Source organism: Haliotis rufescens, unplaced genomic scaffold (genome assembly GCF_023055435.1).
Source record: "Haliotis rufescens isolate VD_foot unplaced genomic scaffold, xgHalRufe1.0.p SCAF_18, whole genome shotgun sequence".
NCBI lineage: Eukaryota > Metazoa > Mollusca > Gastropoda > Lepetellida > Haliotidae > Haliotis > Haliotis rufescens.
Window position 1 is genome coordinate 29420881 of NW_025963868.1, and position 23695 is coordinate 29444575.

General features: G+C 43.1%; 1 protein-coding gene across 2 annotated transcripts; it reads right to left on the reverse strand.

The window, feature by feature from the left end:
* Window positions 1-1209: 1209 nt before the first annotated feature.
* Window positions 1210-23695, reverse strand: LOC124117183 (sodium-dependent glucose transporter 1A-like). 2 transcript variants are annotated; one of them, XM_046478944.2, is made up of 4 exons: window positions 23497-23695; window positions 10471-10645; window positions 4339-4624; window positions 1210-3277 (listed from the first exon to the last, which is right to left on the reverse strand). In XM_046478944.2, the coding sequence occupies exons 2-4, from the start codon at window positions 10639-10641 to the stop codon at window positions 2226-2228; spliced, it is 1509 nt and encodes a 502-aa protein (XP_046334900.2). In that variant the 5' UTR covers window positions 10642-10645; window positions 23497-23695; the 3' UTR covers window positions 1210-2225. The 2 variants fall into 2 exon arrangements, with proteins under 2 accessions (XP_046334900.2, XP_046334899.2); XM_046478943.2 differs by lacking the exon at window positions 23497-23695 and adding an exon at window positions 13477-13603.

The following is a 23695-nucleotide window of genomic DNA, read 5'->3' on the forward strand; positions in this document are numbered from 1 at the left end:
TCATTAGATATTCCCCATGCACACACAGGCAAAGGAAAGAGGTTTTCTCTTTACTTGATGAACTGCACCACACCCGACCAAATAACCACGTGTTCATACAAAATATACTCTGCAAAAAAGAAACGCAAAAGTTGTAAAAGTGTTGCCATTACAAAATTAATGCCACAAAATGTCATGCCTAAATGGATTGGGATTGATTTGTGTGGAAAGAATGAGGTAGTGCAGAAATGTGGTGAAAAGATGAAAAACCGCAAAAACACAACCACGCGAGAGCCTGGCACCGAAACACACAAACATGACATGCACACGCACGTGCAACATCACTTTAGGCTATAAAAAAGTTTGCATGCCATCACAATCCTACAGCAAGTGAACAGTAAAAGCATGCCACGACTGGTGGAAGCCCAACGCAACAACACCATTGCGACGTCAATGGTGTTAAGGTCACAGAATATGGCCACAACTGCGATGGAGACATTTTATGCTTTGCCGTGCGGATGGTAGACGTCGTGTTTATAGGCGTTGCGGGGAACGTTATGCACGAAACTGCACACATGTAATAGTGTGACGACGTGGACAGCCATCCCCTACGCTGGTAGAAAAGACTTGGTGCAAGTTCTGTGGAATTTAACGGCACAACTTTACACGGATGAGATTCTTCAGCCACACGTCCTTCTCATTATCCAACAAACGAACATCATTTTCCAACAAGACAATGCCCGACCTCACACGGCAAGACTTTTTCAGGAATCACAACTTCCAGGTTCTGCCATGTACATCCAGGTCTCCAGATCTCAATCGAACCAAATCAAACATTTATGGGATGCACTGGATCAACGAATGCGAGCACGTCAGCAACATCCACAGAACCTCCGACAGTTGGCACAGACACCGATGGTGGGAGAACATTTCCCAGGCTACAAATTCGGGATCTGATTTCTTCCATAGGCCGGTGATTGCAGTCAATTTTGGACTGTAGTGGTGGCCATACAAGAGGAGAACAGATGACCTTCACCTTGAAGATCTACTGTTCCCTTGGTTAATGACATTGATGTGTAATTATATTGAATAATCGATTACCAACTGTTGATTATTTTCATGATATATAAAATATGCATCTAAAATAAATTTTGCGTCTCTTCATCTTTGCAGAGTACATAAAGTGAAAAGTATAGCATGCCTCCCCTCACATTGTTATAAACATTAAAGGAATACCTAATATTTATTGTAGCCAAAGGGGAATAAATACAAACAAAAACATTTCCATAATCATATCAAATTTCATCTTCCAGAGGCAAGAGGGTTAACTGACTATAACAAGTCCAGCTTCCACCCTTGCCGAACAAGGCTGGAATTTTAGAGTTAAACTATAGCTGGACTAACGATTCTATGCACAGTCCATTCAAAACGAAGTTAATGTTCAGTTCGTAAACTGCAGATTTCGGTCTATTGCAAGATTTACAACACATGTATACTATAAACTTGGAGTAAAATGACATTTTCCAAATCTTTTCATGTTTGGTGCTAAAATAATTTGTTGCACTTTGCGAGGTAAGACCCGTTTTATTACAATATAGATCTTGATTATCGATCAGCTTGTCTTGATTGGCCGCCGTCAATTTGTTTGAAGCAAATAAAAGTCATATCATTGGTCATTTGAAGGGACATAACTCGTAATAGGCACTAGTGGAGCTACAATCGACCCACGAAATTCCAGCCTTGCATGCAAGGGTGGAAACTGGACTTTTATAGTCAGTTAACTCCCTTCCCCCGGGAAGATGATTTCAGCACGGAAGTACACATTCAGCGTGGTCATGTATGCAAATGTGGTACGCCCAGTATCTTCATACAAGTTCATTGTACGATTCCGACTATATATCAAGCATGTGTTAATGAATCACTATGATATTGAGATGATGCCTGGTGCTCGCGAAAAGGTGATCATCTTCTGCCCCACCAGTGGCATCCATCACAAACAATCGCAAAGGCAAGTCATCTGAAAAACAACGCGGGAACATATGGTACAAGTCAACACAGGGAACTGCTTCAGACATTAATTTGAAGGCATGTGAGACAGGATTTCTTCTTTCATGGTCCCTGTTGATTCACAGACAGGGTTGTTGTGGAAATCAGCAACGTTGGTGCCTCAGATGTTGTAGGGAATGTTCTTATAAAAGTGTTCGAACACAATTCAAAGTTACTTGCAGAGTTGGCACCCTTGTTACTCACATCCTGACCACTTCAACAACTTGAGGCGGTTCCTGTTTGTGTTTAGAGAGTACCTTCTTAACAAACATCACTAGAATTAGGAAGGTGATGGAAAACAAGATGCTCTCAGCAAACAAAACATAACTGTACCACATAGGTGAAAACAGATCCATGGTGACGCCAATAATCTGAGGGTTTGCAAGTCCGCCGAGACTCAAGGCAACATATATGACACCCATCAGCTTCCCTGAGAGTTGGACAAGCTCCTTTTCTGTCCAGGTGAGACTTGCGGGGAACACCACTGAGATTGCCAGTCCTATACCAACAATGCTGATCCAGATACCAGTACCAAATCCATAGGTGGCTGACAGGAGGAGACCGAGCTGAGAGGCGCAGAGGACGACGCAGCAGATGGTGAAGAACTGGGCATGTGTGACGAAACTGATGAGGACAATGCCAAACCCCCTCCCAGCTGTGTAGGATGCCCAGAAAGCGGAGGACAGGCGTCCACCATATTTCTTGGTCCAATTCATCTGCTTCACGACAAACACAGCCAGGAAAGATGGGGAGGTGTCTTCCACCTCATCCAGGAAGAAGTAGAAGAGGGCAAAGAGTGCCAGTGTGATAATGAGAAGTCGTCGAGGGAGAGTTCTTTTTTTCCTCACTGGACCTTCTTCTTCATCATGGTCCTTGGCGTCCTTCTGTGCGTCCTTCTGTGCGTCCTTCCGTCGAATGTTACTTGTACCCTTGTTCTTTTCATGGAAGTATTTGATGAGGAACACGAAGGAAGACAACCCTGCAAGAATAGCCACGATGAGAAAGCCATAGTGGATATTACTCTCTGGTCTGGGAGGTGCAATAGTCGTTGTCATGTTGAAGGCTGTTGTGGTGGAGGAGGGGTCACTTTTTGTGAAAGAAGTGTTTGTTGTATCCAACTCAGGTTCCTGGGAGAGGAATGGTTCAAGGACGAAGGGGGCGACGGTTGCCCCGAGAGAGAAGGAGAAATGCAGTGCTTGCATGAAGGGTTTGCCCTCGTCTCCCCACTCTTCCACGATCTCCACATTCGTACCTGGAACAGAGGAAGAACAATTCTCCTTAAGCTAACTGTTTCTTTCTTTCTTTATTCCGGCTAAATGATAGTGGTTGGTAAATAATCGAGTCTGGAACAGACAATCCAGTAATTGACATCATGAGTATCGATCTTCCCAATTGGGATATGACATGCATCAAACCAAGTCTGCAAACCTGACCACCGATCCCGTTAGTCATTTCTTACGACAAGCATGGGTTGCTGAAGACCTATTCTAACCAGGATCTCCACATGAGTTAAGCATGTTCTATGAGGTTAGCTTGAAAAGATCTTGCGCTTGGGGTAAGACTGGTCGTGATTGCATCGTAATTGTATTCAGCAGTTAAGACATGCTATTAGGTTTAGGGTGTACTGAAGAGATTTCTGTCATTTCTGGAATATATGAAGAATCTATCGTGTATTGTCATAGAAACCCCAAACTGAAACATCAAAGTGACCTTTATAAAATTGATGAAGCTGATATGCAATTGGGTCGAAACGAAGATTCTCATCCACAATCAGTTGATCACAGAACGACAAAGGAACGCAGCTCTGGGCATTGTGACCTCCTAAACCACTTGACAACCCGTCCCCCCTGGATAGGGTAAGGATGAGGGTAAGGATGAGGGTAAGGTGAGGTGAGGTGAGATGAGGTGAAATGGGGTTTAACGTCGTGTCCAAGATTATTGCACTTAAAGCGACGTGCATGTACGCGTGTGTGTGTGTGTGTGTGTGTGTGTGGCTGCTTGTACTAGTCCGGACTGATGCCGATTTATTGTGCTAGCTCACTGAGATACCATGCCGCAGTTTAACATGAATGCCCTACTCAGACACAGTATACTGACTCTGAGCCGACCAGTCCTTGTTTTAGCCCCTTAATGCCGAGCACCAGACAGGGTAACAACAGGTACCATCTTTTAACGTCTTTTGGTATGACGCGGCCAGGGATCGAACCCCGGACCTTCCGCTCTCCGGGCGGACACTCTACCACTAGACCACGGAGGCGGTCGATGAGGGTAAGGAAAACATATATATTCTATGTTAGAGAAATAACGTCTTACCTGACCTGGCAGCACCTGTAACCAGCTCGTGTATCAGGAACATCATGACCATTGACCAGTACACAGAACACCAGGGAATGATTGCACACGTCACAGCATACAGGAATGATGACACAAACAACACCACGTGACGGTTGAATCTGTCATAGAGAGCACCGCCGACCAAACTTCCAACTACTCCCCCAACGGCTGCAGCTGTGAAGAAGGCAGCACCCTGGCTTGTGCCTACTCCAGTGATCTGCTGAAGGTCGAGGAAGGCTGGCCCCTTCAGTCCCACTATCCATCCCTGTAGAATATAACAACTATGAAACGGCAGGCTTGGCGCAAAGACACCACACAGAATAACACACATCTTCCAGAGGTAAGAGCGTTGACTGACTATAAAATCCAGTTTTCACCGAACTAGGTTGGAATTCCGGAGTTACATTTGTTTTCAAATACTAGTGATTACAGAGGTGGCATCTGATTGGTCAATAGGAGGGACATAGCAGGGACGTAACTCGTAATAACCACTGGTGGTGCTCCGATCGAGCCTGGAAATTCTTTTATATTCAGTTAACTCCCTTCCCTCGGGAAGATGATTTCAGCACGGAAGTACACATTCTGTGAGGTCATGTATGCAAATGTTGTACGCCCAGTATCTTCATACAAATTAACCCCCTTGCCTCAGGAAGATGAATAACTCACGACTGTGCGGAAATCTGTAACAGGGACATATGTCTCGGGTAAAGTCTACTTACAGAAAAGAATAATGTTAGATTACACTTCAAAGATGTTGGAAGAATGTACGTTCAGAGAAGAAGGATATGAGATACACAACAAGGGTATTGTCAAGGTGTCCTTACAGAGAAGGGTGTTGGGTACACTTCAAGAGTATAGTCAAGGTGTACTTACAAAGAAGGTTAGTGGGTGCACTTCAAGAGTATAGTCAAGGTGTACTTACAGAGAAGGTTGGTGGGTGCACTTCAAGAGTAAAGTCAAGGTGTCCTTACAGAGAAGGGTGTGGGGTACACTTCAAGAGTAAAGTCAAGGTGTACTTACAGAGAAGGGTGGTGGGTACACTTCAAGAGTAAAGTCAAGGTGTACTTACAGAGAAGGTTGGTGGGTGCACTTCAAGAGTAAAGTCAAGGTGTCCTTACAGAGAAGGGTGTGGGGTACACTTCAAGAGTAAAGTCAAGGTGTCCTTACAGAGAAGGGTGTGGGGTACACTTCAAGAGTAAAGTCAAGGTGTACTTACAGAGAAGGTTGGTGGGTGCACTTCAAGAGTATAGTCAAGGTGACCTTACAGAGAAGGGTGCGAGGTACACTTCAAGAGTAAAGTCAAGGTGTACTTACAGAGAAGGATGTGGGGTACACTTCAAGAGTATAGTCAAGGTGTCCTTACAGAGAAGGGTGGTGGGTGCACTTCAAGAGTATAGTCAAGGTGTACTTACAGAGAAGGGTGTTGGGTACACTTCAAGAGTATAGTCAAGGTGTACTTACAGAGAAGGGTGTTGGGTTCACTTCAAGAGTATAGTCAAAGTGTACTTAAAGAGAAGGGTGTTGGGTTCACTTCAAGAGTATAGTCATGTGTACTTACAGAGAAGGGTGTGGGGTACACTTCAAGAGTACAGCCAAGGTGTACTTACAGAGAAGGATGTTGGGTACACTTCAAGAGTATAGTCAAGGTGTCCTTACAGAGAAGGGTGTTAGGTACACTTCAAGAGTATAGTCAAGGTGTCCTTACAGAGAAGGGTGGTGGCTGCACTTCAAGAGTATAGTCAAGGTGTCCTTACAGAGAAGGATGTTGGGTTCACTTCAAGAGAATAGTCAAGGTGTACTTACAGAGAAGGGTGTTGGGTACACTTCAAGAGTATAGTCAAGGTGTCCTTACAGAGAAGGGTGGTGGCTGCACTTCAAGAGTATAGTCAAGGTGTCCTTACAGAGAAGGGTGTGGGGTTCACTTCAAGAGTATAGTCAAGGTGTACTTACAGAGAAGGGTGTGGGGTGCACTTCAAGAGTAAAGTCAAGGTGTACTTACAGAGAAGGGTGGTGGGTGCACTTCAAGAGTATAGTCAAGCTGTACTTACAGGCAAGGGTGTTGGGTGACTTCAAGAGTATAGTCAAGGTGTACTTACAGAGAAGGGTGGTGGGTGCACTTCAAGAGTATAGTCAAGCTGTACTTACAGAGAAGGGTGGTGGGTGCACTTCAAGAGTATAGTCAAGGTGTTCTTACAGAGAAGGGTGTTGGGTACACTTCAAGAGTATAGTCAAGGTGTCCTTACAGAGAAGGGTGGTGGGTGCACTTCAAGAGTATAGTCAAAGTGTACTTACAGAGAAGGGTGTGGGGTGCACTTCAAGAGTATAGTCAAGGTGTACTTACAGAGAAGGATGTTGGGTGCACTTCAAGAGTATAGTCAAGGTGTACTTACAGAGAAGGGTGGTGGGTGCACTTCAAGAGTAAAGTCAAGGTGTTCTTACAGAGAAGGGTGTTGGGTGCACTTCAAGAGTATAGTCAAGGTGACCTTACGGAAAAGGGTGTTGGGTACACTTCAAGAGTATAGTCAAGGTGTTCTTAGAGAGAAGGGTGTGGGGTACACTTCAAGAGAATAGTCAAGGTGTACCTACAGAGAGGGTGTGGGGTTCACTTCAAGAGTATAGTCAAGGTGTCCTTACAGAGAAGGGTGTTGGGTACACTTCAAGAGTACAGTCAAGGTGTTCTTAGAGAGAAGGGTGTTGGGTTCACTTCAAGAGTATAGTCAAGGTGTCCTTACAGAGAGGGTGTGGGGTTCACTTCAAGAGTATAGTCAAGGTGTCCTTACAGAGAAGGGTGTTTGGTTCACTTCAAGAGTATAGTCAAGGTGTTCTTAGAGAGAAGGGTGTTGGGTTCACTTCAAGAGTAAAGTCAAGGTGTACTTACAGAGAAGTGTGTTTGGTACACTTCAAGAGAATAGTCAAGGTGTTCTTCAGAGAAGGGTGTTGGGTTCACTTCAAGAGTATAGTCAAGGTGTTCTTAGAGAGAAGGGTGTTGGGTTCACTTCAAGAGTAAAGTCAAGGTGTCCTCACAGAGAAGGGTGTTGGGTTCACTTCAAGAGTAAAGTCAAGGTGACCTTACAGAGAAGGGTGTTGGGTACACTTCAAGAGAATAGTCAAGGTGTTCTTACAGAGAAGGGTGGTGGCTGCACTTCAAGAGTATAGTCAAAGTGTACTTACAGAGAAGGGTGTTGGGTGTACTTCAAGAGTATAGTCAAGGTGTCCTTACAGAGAAGGGTGTTGGGTACACTTCAAGAGAATAGTCAAGGTGTACTTACAGAGAAGGTCGTTGGGTACACTTCAAGAGTATAGTCAAGGTGACCTTACAGAGAAGGGTGGTGGGTGCACTTCAAGAGTATAGTCAAGGTGTTCTTACAGAGAAGGGTGTTGGGTGCACTTCAAGAGTATAGTCAAGCTGTACTTACAGAGAAGGGTGGTGGGTACACTTTAAGAGAATAGTCAAGGTGTACTTACAGAGAAGGGTGGTGGGTGCACTTCAAGAGTATAGTCAAGGTGTTCTTACAGAGAAGGGTGTTGGGTGCACTTCAAGAGTAAAGTCAAGGTGTTCTTACAGAGAAGGGTGTTGGGTACACTTCAAGAGTATAGTCAAGGTGTCCTTACAGAGAAGGGTGGTGGGTTCACTTCAAGAGTATAGTCAAGCTGTACTTACAGAGAAGGGTGGTGGGTACACTTCAAGAGTATAGTCAAGGTGTACTTACAGAGAAGGGTGTTGGGTACACTTCAAGAGTATAGTCAAGGTGTCCTTACAGAGAAGGGTGGTGGGTTCACTTCAAGAGTATAGTCAAGCTGTACTTACAGAGAAGGGTGGTGGGTACACTTTAAGAGAATAGTCAAGGTGTACTTACAGAGAAGGGTGGTGGGTACACTTCAAGAGAATAGTCAAGGTGTTCTTACAGAGAAGGGTGGTGGGTGCACTTCAAGAGTATAGTCAAGGTGTCCTTACAGAGAAGGGTGGTGGGTGCACTTCAAGAGTATAGTCAAGGTGTCCTTACAGAGAAGGGTGGTGGCTGCACTTCAAGAGTATAGTCAAAGTGTACTTACAGAGAAGGGTGTTGGGTGCACTTCAAGAGTATAGTCAAGGTGTCCTTACAGAGAAGGGTGGTGGCTGCACTTCAAGAGTATAGTCAAAGTGTACTTACAGAGAAGGGTGTTGGGTACACTTCAAGAGAATAGTCAAGGTGTTCTTACAGAGAAGGGTGCTGGGTACACTTCAAGAGAATAGTCAAGGTGTCCTTACAGAGAAGGGTGGTGGCTGCACTTCAAGAGTATAGTCAAAGTGTACTTACAGAGAAGGGTGTTGGGTACACTTCAAGAGAATAGTCAAGGTGTACTTACAGAGAAGGGTGTTGGGTACACTTCAAGAGAATAGTCAAGGTGTCCTTACAGAGAAGGTTGGTGGGTGCACTTCAAGAGTATAGTCAAGGTGACCTTACAGAGAAGGGTGTTGGGTACACTTCAAGAGTATAGTCAAGGTGTCCTTACAGAGAAGGGTGTTGGGTACACTTCAAGAGTATGGTCAAGGTGTCCTTACAGAGAAGGGTGTTGGGTACACTTCAAGAGTATAGTCAAGGTGTCCTTACAGAGAAGGGTGTTGGGTGCACTTCAAGAGAATAGTCAAGGTGTCCTTACAGAGAAGGGTGTTGGGTACACTTCAAGAGTATAGTCAAGGTGTCCTTACAGAGAAGGGTGTTGGGTACACTTCAAGAGTATAGTCAAGGTGACCTTACAGAGAAGGGTGTGGGGTGCACTTCAAGAGTATAGTCAAGGTGACCTTACAGAGAAGGGTGTTGAGTACACTTCAAGAGTTTAGTCAGGGTGTACTTACAGAGAAGGGTGCTGGGTACACTTCAAGAGTATAGTCAAGGTGTCCTTACAGGGAAGGGTGTTGGGTACACTTCAAGAGTATAGTCAAGGTGTACTTACAGAGAAGGGTGTTGGGTACACTTCAAGAGTATAGTCAAGGTGTACTTACAGAGAAGGGTGGTGGGTGCACTTCAAGAGTATAGTCACAATGTACTTACAGAGAAGGGTGTTGGGTACACTTCAAGAGTATAGTCAAGGTGTCCTTACAGAGAAGGGTGTTGGGTACACTTCAAGAGTATAGTCAAGGTGTTCTTACAGAGAAGGGTGGTGGGTGCACTTCAAGAGTATAGTCAAGGTGTCCTTACAGAGAAGGGTGTTGGGTGCACTTCAAGAGTATAGTCAAGGTGTCCTTACAGAGAAGGGTGTTGGGTACACTTCAAGAGTATAGTCAAGGTGTCCTTACAGAGAAGGGTTTTGGGTTCCCTTCAAGAGTATAGTCAAGGTGTTCTTAGAGAGAAGGGTGTTGGGTTCACTTCAAGAGTAAAGTCAAGGTGTACTTACAGAGAAGGGTGTTTGGTACACTTCAAGAGAATAGTCAAGGTGTTCTTACAGAGAAGGGTGTTGGGTTCACTTCAAGAGTATAGTCAAGGTGTTCTTAGAGAGAAGGGTGTTGGGTTCACTTCAAGAGTAAAGTCAAGGTGTCCTTACAGAGAAGGGTGTTAGGTTCACTTCAAGAGTATAGTCAAGGTGTTCTTACAGAGAAGGGTGTTGGGTACACTTCAAGAGTATAGTCAAGGTGTTCTTACAGAGAAGGGAATTGGGTACACTTCAAGAGTATAGTCAAGGTATACTTACAGAGAAGGGAATTGGGTACACTTCAAGAGTATAGTCAAGGTGTTCTTACAGAGAAGGGAATTGGGTACACTTCAAGAGTATAGTCAAGGTATACTTACAGAGAAGGGAATTGGGTACACTTCAAGAGTATACTCAGGGTATCCTTACAGAGAAGGGTGTTGGGTACACTTTAAGAGTATAGTCAAGGTGTTCTTAGAGAGAAGGGTGGTGGGTGCACTTCAAGAGAATAGTCAAGGTGTACTTACAGAGAAGGGTGTGGGGTACACTTCAAGAGTATAGTCAAGGTGTACTTACAGAGAAGGGTGTTTGGTACACTTTAAGAGTACAGTCAAGGTGTACTTACAGAGAAGGTTGGTAGGGTACACTTCAAGAGTATAGTCAAGGTATACTTACAGAGAAAGTGTGGGGCGCACTTTAAGAGTATTGTCACAATGTACTTACAGAGAAGAAAGACGAGAGATACAGGCCCATAGTGTAGTAGAACTTCTCTCTGTACACAGGACTCGCCATTTTCAATTTTATTCTTTTTATCCACGACGTCTTCTGCTGTGTGACAACGGGAACCGGATGTGCCTTCTCGGCAAGGCCAGGCGTGTTTCCGCCGGACGACATGTGGCTGTCAAAAAGGATTTTATGAAGTTATTTCATTTAAAAAGGGACGATACTTGAAGGGTAGCTCCACGGGGAGAGAGGTGTGTAGGACTACATGTATTAAGAAGCTCATTTTGAAGCACTAGTTTTGAGGACTGTAAAGAGACGGCTATGGAATACTATGATTCATATAAAAGCACAATTCCCATGAGAGGTTATCGTGGGTTTCAGGAGTTATTTAAAAGCACAATTAAAGCTTGGATACTGCATTCTGCTTGATCAAAAGCATGGTTACAGCATTGTGTTATTCAAAAGCATGGTTACAACATTGTGTTATTCAAAAGCATGGTTACAACATTGTGTTATTCAGAAGGATGGGTACTACATACTGTTATTCAAAAGCATAGATACTGCATTGTGTTATTCACAAGCATTGATACTGCATTGTGTTATTCACAAGCATGAATACTGCATTGTGTTATTCAAAAGCATGGATACTGCAGTGTGTTATTCACAAGCATGGATACTGCATTGTGTTTATTCAAAAGCATGGATACTGCATTGTGTTTATTCACAAGCATGGGTACTGCATTGAGTTATACAAAAGCATGGATACTGCATTGTGTTATTCAAAAGCATGAATACTGCATTGTTTATTCAAAAGCATGGATACTGCATGGTGTTATTCACAAACATGAATACTGCATTGTTTATTCAAAAGCATGGATACTGCATGGTGTTATTCACAAACATGGATACTGCATGGTGTTATTCACAAACATGGATACTGCATGGTGTTATTCAAAAGCATGATTACTACATTGCGTTATTCAAAAGCATGGTTACTACATTGTGTTATTCAAAAGCATGGATACTGCATGGTGTTATTCACAAGCATGGATACTGCATGGTGTTATTTACAAGCATGGATACTGCATGGTGTTAGTCACAAGCAGGGATACTGCATGGTGTTAGACACAAGCATGGATACTACATTGTGTTACACAAAAGCATGGATACTGCATTGTGTTATTCACAAGCATGGATACTGCATTGTGTTAGTCACAAGCATGGATACCGCATTGTGTTATTCAAAAGCATGGTTACTACATTGTGTTATTCACAAGCATGGATACTACATTGTGTTATTCACAAGCATGGATACTGCATGGTGTTATTCAAAAGCATGGATACTGCATTGTGTTATTCACAAGCATGGATACTGCATGGTGTTATTCACAAGCATGGTTACTGCATGGTGTTATTCAAAAGCATGGTTACTACATTGTGTTATTCAAAAGCATGGATACTACATTGTGTTATTCACAAGCATGGATACTGCATGGTGTTATTCAAAAGCATGGAGACTGCATTGTGTTATTCACAAGCATGGATACTGCATTGTGTTATTCAAAAGCATGGATACTGCATTGTGTTATTCACAAGCATGGATACTGCATGGTGTTATTCAAAAGCATGGTTACTGCATTGTGTTATTCAAAAGCATGGTTACTGCATGGTGTTTACTTCAGCACGATTCCCAACAAGGACATGTTGTGGTTGTTCCATGAGGGCTGTTAACGAAAGGGTTGCTGAAGGGAGTGTATGTCTAAGCACCATTTTCACGTTGATAAAGCCAGGTAACTGAATGGGGTCACACAATTCGCACAGCTAAACACAATCATTTATGAAATGGGACAAAACATTCCTCAAGCAAGCAATTACAACGCTGCAATTCAGCAGCACGAACGGAATTCGTGTTGAAAGCTGTAAATCGAAGGAAAGAAGATAGCTGACCCGTCATGGAAGACCATAACTATTTAAAAGCATAATCGCAACCTTCACTCTTTGGTATTTGAATAATCTTAAAAATCGGGGTTTTATTCGTAAATAACAAAACACAATTGGTTTACATGACGTAACACAACGGTTAGTGTGAGTGAGTGAATGTGTTGGGTTTAACGCCGCTTTTAACAGTATTCCAGTTATATCGCGGCGTGTCAGCTTAATGTGGGAGGAAACCCCGAAGTGATGCAGGTCTCAGACGTTTGCCACTTCGGTGAAACCCACGAGCACGGGTATGGTGCTGACAAACTTGAAACGTAATCGGGGCGAACCGGGATTCGAACTCGCAATCATAGGTTTCTGGCGTGCCCAAGGGACGCAACTCTGCACAGCGAATCGCAGCACCTTAGACGACTGGGCCACCCGTACCCCTACAACGGTTAGAGTGATGATGTATGGCAATGTCTGCTTCTGTTTGTCCTATTTTGTTTTAATCCAAGTCATGAATAAGTCATGAGTTTCTAAGCACTATACATGGGCTTCACCAAAGACGGAAACAGCCTAAGCCTGCATTCCTTGGTTAATGGCGTGTGGTGCTGCTCACAGAATCAATCACTAGTTTGACTCCATTATTTACAGACCACTGTTATATATAAGTAACAAAATTTATGGATGTCAACTTCATTATTATTAGGAAAACAACGTTTCGGAGCATATGCTTACTCCTTCAACCGTTATATGGATGGAACATTTCTACAAAGATGTATACACCCGTTAAGACCCGGGGTAGAAAAGGTCTTCAGCAACCCATGCTTGCCCTAAAAGGCGACTATGCTTGTTGTGAGAGGCGACTAACGGGATCGGGTGGTCAGGCTCGCTGACTTGGTTGATGCATGTCATCGATCCCAATAGCGTGGATCGATGCTCATGATATCAATCACTGGATTGTCTGGTTCAGATTCGATTATTTACAGACCGCCGTCACATAGCGGGAATATTGCTGAGTGCGGCGTTAAACAACAAACAAACAAGCAAACAAACAAGCAAACATGTATACAATGGAACACAAACCTGTCGTCTCCCCTAAGGAGTTGGACAGACTCCGGGCACGACGTGCTGTGCTTCTCCTTCATGTCAGAGTGTGAACTGCCTGACACTGCCATCGTCAGACTGAGTCTTGACAGATACACTATCGGGTCTGTTAAATCCATGTCAAGTAAACTGTTAACCACGTGTCTAATTATTATAAGTGTGAATGTTATATCAACTATCCATGGTAGGGGCCTATGAATGTGGTATTTAGTGGACACCTTTGGCCCGGAATAGGTATAATATATAATTCAGTTTGCACAGTGTTTGATACGAACATGAGTGGGTCGGGTTGAACAAGCTCCATAAAAATCAATATAAAGAAAGATAATGACATATTGCTGGGACCAGCAAATGTACCACTAAATTCTTCTCTCAAAGAGTAAGAATACTCCTTAATGGAATAAAGAAAGGACTTTCTTTACATTTACAGAAGGTGTGAGACAAGTGGAATTAATTTTTGTTGTTGATAATTTATTATTTTTGTTGCATTTTACATAAGTTGCGCATACATATCAGACTTGTCACTACATTTTCTAAAATAGTAAATGACAGCTTGACCAAAACTGATTAAACATGTTAACATTCGAATTCAAATTTGCTGCATATTTAGTTAAATTGAAATAGTCGGAAAGCTCCCGTTGGATGTCTTTGAAATCGGGCTTTTTATGTTGTATTCTTTCATTAAATATGTAATATTTTAATATAAATTATCATTATGTTGAGAGGAGAATTGTTTCTTTTGGTATAACCCAGGAAAACTATTTCCTCAGATATATTTGTATTTATCTGAGCGTCCGAAGAAAGCCAGACTTTCAATTCATTCCAAAGAGGGCGAACACAGGAACATCCCCCAAAAAAGTGAAACACAGACTCTTTCTCTTTAGAACAGTAACTGCACAAATCACTATCCACGTATCCCATTTTATAAAGACGTGAATTTGTGCGTAAAATGTGATGTAAGATTTGATACCGAAACCATTGGAATTTGGTGGCTTTGGTGCATTTGAAAGGCACTAGGTTATAGCTAGCACGATGTCTTTCACCTATGTCATGACCATTTCGCGAAATGTTGATTTCCATCCTTGAGTGGAATTAATGCATTGTGTATTCTCAATACTTCTAAGGATTCGCTTGAATTTTTGCAGTTTTGCAAGTTTGATTTTTCAACTTTGAACCCATCATGACCACATGACAAACTTCAGGGACCATTTAATTCCTTGATCCATGGGGCACTTGTCACAATACGTTGTGACAGATTAACAAGGTTTTATCATTCAGGGCCCTAGGAATTAAAAATGTTTTATTGCAGTGATCTAGGGGATATTTCCAAATTTGACCCATCAGTAACAAAATGATGTCTGATGCAATTCCCTATTTTCACTCGTGCCATATGTTCCCGTGTTGTTGTTTTTCCAAGTGAGCAATTGACTTGTTTTTGCAAGTGTTTTTGACGGATGACCCATGGGGAAGCATGATACGCTCACCTTATCACGAGCACCTGGTGCCATCACTATTTGATTGTGATTCATATTTATCATCCAAAACTGGCTCCCACAGGAGATATCGCTTGGATTAGATCAAGCGATATCTACACTGTAGATATCGCTGCAATGAAATTACGTCACAATGCTTTGCAGACCATGGTGACGTCACTGGTTACCATGACATCACAATCGAATGACATCACTAATGGCTCTGCTACTGAAGCTGTTAGCAGTACTTTTTACACTGAAGACACTGCTAATTACTGTCTACAAATTGAAAAAGTTGGAAGAATGATGTTGGATGATAAATAAAATCTAAAATCCTTGGCAAGCCTCGGAATTTTTCCACTTTTATCAACTCGTGTTGATATATTTGATATCAAAAGACACTCGGGTGAGATTCTCTATATAGTCGGAATCAGACAACGGTTTTTTGCTTTTAACAGAGATTTCTAATGATTTTGTGAATGGTTTTGTCGCTTTTAATTAAACAGCATTTCTGTGTTGTCACAGCGGGTTGTGGACATATGCCACTGTTAAATTGACGGGGCCTAGTGGTTAAAGCGTACGCTCGTCACGCCGAAAACCCGGGTTCGATTCCCGACATGGGTACAATGTGTGAAGCCCATCTCTGGTGTACCCCGCCGTGATATTGCTGGAATATTGCTAAAAGCGGCGTAAAACCAAAATCACTCACTCACTCACTGTTAAAGTGACCCGTGAAGATTCCGGGGTAGAATAGGTCTTCAGCAACCCATGCTTGCCGTAAAAGGCGACTATGCTTGTCGTAATGTGCGACTAACGGGATCGGGTGGTCAGGCTCGCTGACTTGGTTGATGCATGTCACCGATCCCAATTGCGTGGATCGATGCTCATGATATCAATCACTGGATTGTCTTGTCCAGACTCGATTATTTACAGACCGCCGTCATATAGCTGGAATATTGATGAGTGCGGCGTTAAACAACAAACCAACCAACCAACCAACCACTGTGAAACTCCCCTTGATTTGTGCTGACAAACCAAGGGCCGTATCTTGGCGAAATGTGGATTCGAACCCACGTTCAGCGAACAGTAAATTACAACGTCTTTAACCACCTGACCCCCATGGCCTGACTGTCTGTGAGACAGATGCCTCCCTTCAGCATATCACACAGGCCATGTTTTCAAGACTCTCTGATACTGCTCAAAGATTGCACTAACACCACCTCAGCAGCCGTCAATGACGGCATAGGTTAGGCCACACACTGATTTGATGTTGAGGTGCACCTGCCCCAATTGTTGCAAGATGTGAATAAAAAATTAGTTCCCACGTTGATTTAAATATGTTAACTGTATGATATATCCGATCGGTTGTATTCAAGAAAATAATACTCTTAAACAACAGTGAATAATCAGTCTCGAGCATGTGCGAAAATAGTCAGATGTCAGACACAAGACAGTCAGATGTCAGACACAAGACAGTCAGATGTCAGACACAAGACAGTCAGATATCAGACACAAGACAGTCGGATCGCAATAACAAGACAGTCAGATGTCAGACACAAGACAGTCAGATGTCAAACACAAGACAGTCAGATACCATACACAGGACAGTCAGATAGCAGACACAAGCCAATCAGATGTCAGATATAAGACAGTCAGATGTCAGATACAAGACAGTCAGATCGCAATAACAAGACAGTCAGATGTCAGACACAAAACAGTCAGATCGCAATAACAAGACAGTCAGATGTCAGACACAAGACAGTCAGATCGCAATAACAAGACAGTCAGATGACAGATACAAGACAGTCAGATGTCAAACACAAGACAGTCAGATATCAGACACAAGACAGTCAGATGTCAGACACAAGCCAGTCAGATGTCAGACACAAGCCAGTCAGATGTCAGAAAACAAGACAGTCAGATGTCAGACACAAGACAGTCAGATCGCAATAACAAGAAAGTCAGATGTCGGACACAAGACAGTCAGGTGTCAGATACAAGACTTTCGGATCGCAATAACAAGACAGTCAGATGTCAGACACAAAACAGTCAGATGTCAGAAAACAAGACAGTCAGATGTCAAACAGAAGACAGTCAGATCGCAATAACAAGACAGTCAGATGTCAGACACAAGACAGTCAGATGTCAGAAAACAAGACAGTCAGATGTCAGACACAAGACAGTCAGATGTCAGACACAAGACAATCAGATGTCAGACACAAGACAGTCAGATGTCAGACACAAGGCAGTCAGATGTCAGACACAAGATAGTCAGATGTCAGACACAAGACAGTCAGATATCAGACACAAGACAGTCTAATCGCAATGACAAGACAGTCTAATCGCAATGACAAGACAGTCTGATCGCAATGACAAGACAGTCTGATCGCAATGACAAGACAGTCAGATGTCGGATACAAGACAGTAAGATGTCAAACACAAGACAGTCAGATGTCAGACACAAGACAGTCAGATGTCAGACACAAGACAGTCAGATGTCAGACACTAGACAGTGGACAGACCGACAGACGGGCTTACGCGCTGATTCCATTATACCACCTAACTTTGTTGCGGCGCTACAATGAACTAATAATCTTATGAAATGGTAATCACGAAGGTTTTCAAAAGGAATTTATGAATAGAAATTTACTCATTTAGATGTTTGAGATCTGAAAATAGATTCAGTCTCACAGATCCCAACCTCTAAAAATGTTCAAAACGTGTGTCATTCCTTAGATTTGGTCTCGTATTATCACAAATTTTCAAGCAAACTTATCCGGTTGAGTCTTGAAATATATTGTACCCAAATACCAAATTTGAACGAAATCTCGGAATATCGATTAATCAGCTCTGCAGATGCTCTCTCCGTTTCCATGGAAGCAAGGTGGTAACGTAAATAAAGTCATATTGAATAGTGGTCCTAGATACACTATTGTACCAAGATTTAACAAAATCGTCAGTTATGACTCATAAAGAAAACCTGTAAATAACGACCAGGTTGTCGTTGTTGAGAGGTTGCTGGAATATGAAAAGTGCAGTGCACTTACACAAGTTCCATGACCCTACTTTTTGTTGTTCCTGAGAAGGAAGAATATATTCTATTACGAACAATAAGTCTTCACTTTATTCAGTACTTGTAGGCCACGGGCCTTTTTTCCAAACGAAATACAATTTGGATGCAAATACATTCCTTTGCATTTTTTAAAGCAGTTTTAACATAATTGCATATTATCAAAGTAGGAGTATTTGTGTTCTTGTAGCATTGGCGTAAAACAAGTACTTTTCTGTATTCATATTGATAATAGGGTTTTGCGATGACAGTAATGTATTAAACTTCAGAATATTTGGCAAGATGTAACAACTTTGCCTAAGATGGCTATAACATAGCAAAATTAACAAAAAGTGATATTCATTTTCGATATGGTTTGGGTTACCAACTTTACATTTTCTAAAATCACGAGGAATATTGAAATGTCGTCCACGTTCAATTTCTAAATTGTGAGAGCTGAGCCGAAAACGAGTCAATGTGGTCCTGAATTTATTTACAGTTATACTACTCAGATAGTTCTTACATAAAATGGATGTTTTTAACTGTGCATAATAAGCCATTTGAAATGTTTTGCACTAAAACACGTCGTGGAGCTTGGTCCTCAAAAGCATTTTGAAAATAGTGACAATATTGAAAGTACCAGTATACAGTAATTATAACATGCATGTTACATCGATAGGTGACCCGTGAAGATCGGGGTAGAATAGGTCTTCAGCAACCCATGCTTGCCGTAAAAGGGGACTATGCTTGTCGTAAGAGGCTACTAACGGGATCGGGTGGTCAGGCTCGCTGACTTGGTTGATACATGTCATCGATCCCGATGCGTGGATCGATGCTCACGATGTCAATCACTGGATCGTCTGATCGAGACTCGATTATTTACTGACCGCCGTCATATAGCTGGAATATTGCTGAGTGCGGCGTAAACAACAAACCAACCAACCAACCTCTAATCATATGCCCCCTCCGGGAAGGACCTTAATCTCCTGGCCATCTTTCAATGTCATGTCGCCGCATTTTACGTATGTACACGCACGTGGGTCACTGAACTGACCCTGGAATGTAACCATTACATATTTACTCTTAATCCTGTCTATGGCTATATGAAATTTAAGAACGTGCTGAGCAAACACGGTGTTTACCATTCTCAACCAAAGCTGTGTTTGCATATGTTCGAATTAACATGTGTCAGGTTGTGCCGTGGACCCGGTACTGTCCGTGTGATGAACAACATTGGCGACGTGTTTGTTCAAGGCCACTGCCCCATATACCCGCAATCGTGACCAACTCGTGTTATTCCGGGACAAGCCGAATAGCGACTCGTGCCCCTCTCGTGGCCATTTTTGCGACCGGGTTCCGTCTTAGCGCAAACGGGCATACCTAAAACAATTGTCAACTCGTTGCGTAATGGTTCACACATTTTCCCCATATATTATGTATATTTTAGATGCAATTTAAAGCACATCGGGACGTGCAGAATTATACAGTATGATTGAACACATTTAACTGTGTCTTTGGTATATTTTTGGATGCAAGACATATGTAAAATCAAAATTATTTCTGAGGGTTTCTTTGACGAAGAACTTGAAATCATACGTGCATTCTGATTGGTTTGTCGTATTTTCGCACATAACATTCATCGATAGGGGGACGAGTCTTCTTGCAGGTTACGGAAAGGGGCGAGTGGTGACGAATGCATATACCCGATCAAGTTGTTTATGCACAGTATTTGGTCGCGGGGTGTATGAGAGGACTGACAGTGAGGTGAGGTGAGGTGAGGTGAGGTGATGTGAGGTGAAATTGGGTTTAACGTCGCGTCCAAGATTATTGCACTTATATAGCGACGTGCATGCACGTGTGTGTGTGTGTGTGTGTGTGGCTGCTTGTACTAGTCCGGACTGATGCCGATTTATAGTGCTAGCTCACTGAGATACTATGCCGCAGTTTAACATGAATGCCCCACTCAGACACAGTATACTGACTCCGAGCCGACCAGTCCTTGTTTTAGCCCCTTAATGCCGTGCGTCAGACAGGGTACAACAAGTACCCTCTTTTAACGTCTTTTGGTATGACACGGTCGGGGATCGAACCCCGGACCTTCCGCTCTCCGGGCGGACGCTGTACCACTAGACCACGGAGGCGGTCGAGGACTGACAGTAACAACAGAGGACAATAAGATCAGTCGACATACATCTGGGTCACGTGTCTCACAATGAGAGTTGCACGCCATTCACCTTGTCCCAGAATAACACGAGTAGGTCACGAATGTAAGTCGAGGTCAGTAGGGCGAGATATGTCGCCTCACGTGTCTACCATTATGTATTTATGGGACTTACACGGTTTCGGGAGTAAATATATTTGTCTGTCACTTGATAGTTATCGTTTTCACATTAAAATGAAAAGCCAAATGAAGGAGGTCAGCTATTTGGTCAAATTATGTTGCCAAGCGAAAGCTGGCGTTTTGAGCTTTGGCATTCGTCACCACTCGCCCCTTGCGAAAATACGACAAACCAATCAGAATGCGCGTATGATTTCAAGTTCTTCGTCAAAGAATCCCTCAGAAACAATTTTTAATTTAACATACGTCTTACATCTAAAAATATACCCAAGACACAGTTAAATGTGGTCAATCATACTGTATAATCCCGCATGTCCCGATGTGCTTTAAATTGCATCTAAAATATATATAATATATGGGGAAATATATGTGAACCATTACGCAACGAGTTGACAATTGTTTTAGGTATGCCCGTTTGCGCTAAGACGGAACCAGGTCGCAAAAATGGCCATGAAAGGGGCACGAGTCGCTATTCGGCTTGTCCCGGAATGACACGAGTTTGTCACGAATGGAGCTTTGGGTGAGTGAGCAGAGTGCGAAATTATGTTTTAGCTTGATAATCCTTTACTAGCTAATTTCAGTTTGAAGGAGCCTGTTTTTGTCTCCTATCAAAAACACACTGGAAATTCTCCCTTGCCTGACAAACAAAACACCCGGACAAAACACGGACGTAATACTCCGAACAGTGCCGGTATTTCCAGTGCACGTACTCTTAACATTTTAAGGGGGCACGGGTGGCCCAGTCGTCTAAGGCGCCGCGATTCGCTATGCAGAGTTGCGTCCCTTGGGCACGCCAGAAACCTATGAATCCCGGTTCGCCCCGATTATGTTTCTAGGTTTGTCAGCACCATACCCGTGCTCGTGGGTTTCACCGAAGCGGTAAACGTCTGAGACCTGCATCACTTCAGGCTTTCCTCCCACATTAAGCTGACACGCCGTGATGTAACTGGAATACTGTTAAAAGCGGCGTTAAACCTTACTCACTCAGTCACTTAACATTTTAAGGTTGTAAGACGGATGGGTATATCCGCCACAGTTGGGACAGTTGAATAACAAGTTATACACTGTATTACTGTTTTTATGTAAGGATATTATTCTTCGAGTGAACATTCTCTTTTTGAAATGGACAAGAAGATTTATATAACAGAGTGTGTGAGTGAGTATTACACCGCTTTTAGCAATATTCCAGCAGGGGACACCAGAAATTGGCTTCACACATTGTACCCATGTCGGGAATCGAACCCATGTCTTCGGCGTGACGAGCGAACGCTTTAACCACTAGGCTACCCGATCGCCCCTAATATAATAGAGCTCACTAGATATACAACAACATAACCTGCGTGTCTTCTAATAGAGGCAATAATCACAACACATACTTGGACGGTTTCTGTCATACGGAAAGCTAAATATGAACACTATCAATGTGATACACTATTTTCGATGAATGTGTTGCTTCCTATTAAAAATATATACATTTGCACATCCAGAGCGAGTGTGTGCAGACTGACTTGGATTTTCACCATATATCATATTTTCATTTTGACAGGCTGACTCCCCCCCCCTCGTGGGTATGCTGCAAACAGGAATGGCACAACGCGAAGTTGCCAGATATTTTGATGTCCATCAAACACAATATCATCTCTTTAGAGACGTTGTCTACTCATAACCGGGACAGTCGGGTAGCCTAGTGGTTAAAGCGTTCGTTCGTCACGCCGAAAACCCGGGTTCGATTCCCGACATGGGACAATGTGTGAAGCCCATTTTTGGTGTCCCCCACCGTGATATTGCTGGAATATTGCTAAAAGCGGCGAAAAACCTAACTCACTCACTCACTCATAACCGGGCAACACTCATGACTTACCACGGGCCGTTCGTCCACGTGTGGCGTCACGTCAACCAGACAACCATATTCGGCTGGTGTATCTACGGAATCGATACAAAACTGCCACAATAACAGCTCGGACAATTTCTGGTTTTAGACCCATTAGCGCCAGAGGCCCATCCAACCTCGACGTCCATCTATACGTCCAATGTTGCTTCCACGTCACCGACAGTCAAGCCAAGCTTGATGTAGACAGCATCTGAGGTTTGGAAGACAAGCCTGGGACAGTATACTGTTCACAGATGAGTCCGGGTTTCATCTTGACAGCTCTGATGGTCGTGCAAGGGTCTTTAGAAAATGTTTTAAGTCGCAAATTTGGGGACGGAAGTGTATGGTATGTGGTGGCATCACAACTCATGGGAGACACAACACATTGTTGAATGGCGCACGCTATAAGGACGACATCGTCCAAGATCATGTTCTGCCCTTTGTGCAAATGCAGGGACGTAACGTCAGGTGGTAGCAGGATATTGCCCGCCCTCATGTTGTACGTGTTGTAAAAGACTTTTACAGGCAGCATAACATTGCTGTACTGACATGGCAGGCTGTTTCTCCAGACCTCTCCCCTATAGAACACGTCTGGGATGAGATAGACCAACGTCTACGACTGGATCAGAACCGACCGGTAACGCTTTCTCAGTTGGGCAAATCTTTGGTTGACATTAATTTTGGAACAATATTCCCCAGGCTGTTTTCAATCATCTGGTGATTCAATGCACCGCCGCTGCCTCGCCTGCATCAACGCCAATGGTGGTCACACCCGTTATTGACATTGTTGATTGAGTTTTCACACCACCCCTCTTTTAGGGCGTTTCGCTGTCTCTGTTACGCGCGAACCTCGTTGTTAGTTATGACAGATTAAATCAGAGAACTCGCAAGGTCGATAAATTGGTTATGATAAAACATTAATCAGACGCATGACCACATATGATGTTATTTTCAATAACATCACATATATATGAAGCACAGTTACTTTTTTCCGTTAGTATATATGCGTGATGCAGTTTTATCAAAAGCATTATCTATCTGAAAAATGAAGGCCACAGTTACCAAGAGCACTTTTTCAAATTAACCCAGTGGTTGACATCATGAGCATCGTTCCATGCAATTGAGATTAATGACATGCATTAACCAAGTCAGTCAGCCTGACCACCCAGCCCGTTAGTCGCCCTTTACGGCAAGCATAGTCGCCTTGTATTGCAAGCATGGGTCTAACCGAGTAGATGACCTGGGAATCGTTTTGCCTAAAATCACGTACCTGCGTGTGTATTATCTGTGTTTCGGCTGTGTTTGATGGACAGGATTCTGGACACCTGCTCCTAGATGGTCTGTTCTGTCGTTGTCAGTGTGCTGTTCTGAACACTCCACTCGGGTCGGTTAGGTTGACAGGGTTGAGGGGTGTGAGAGTTACAGCGGCCCCGCTGTGTAAGTATATACACCAACACAACTCCGTCCAA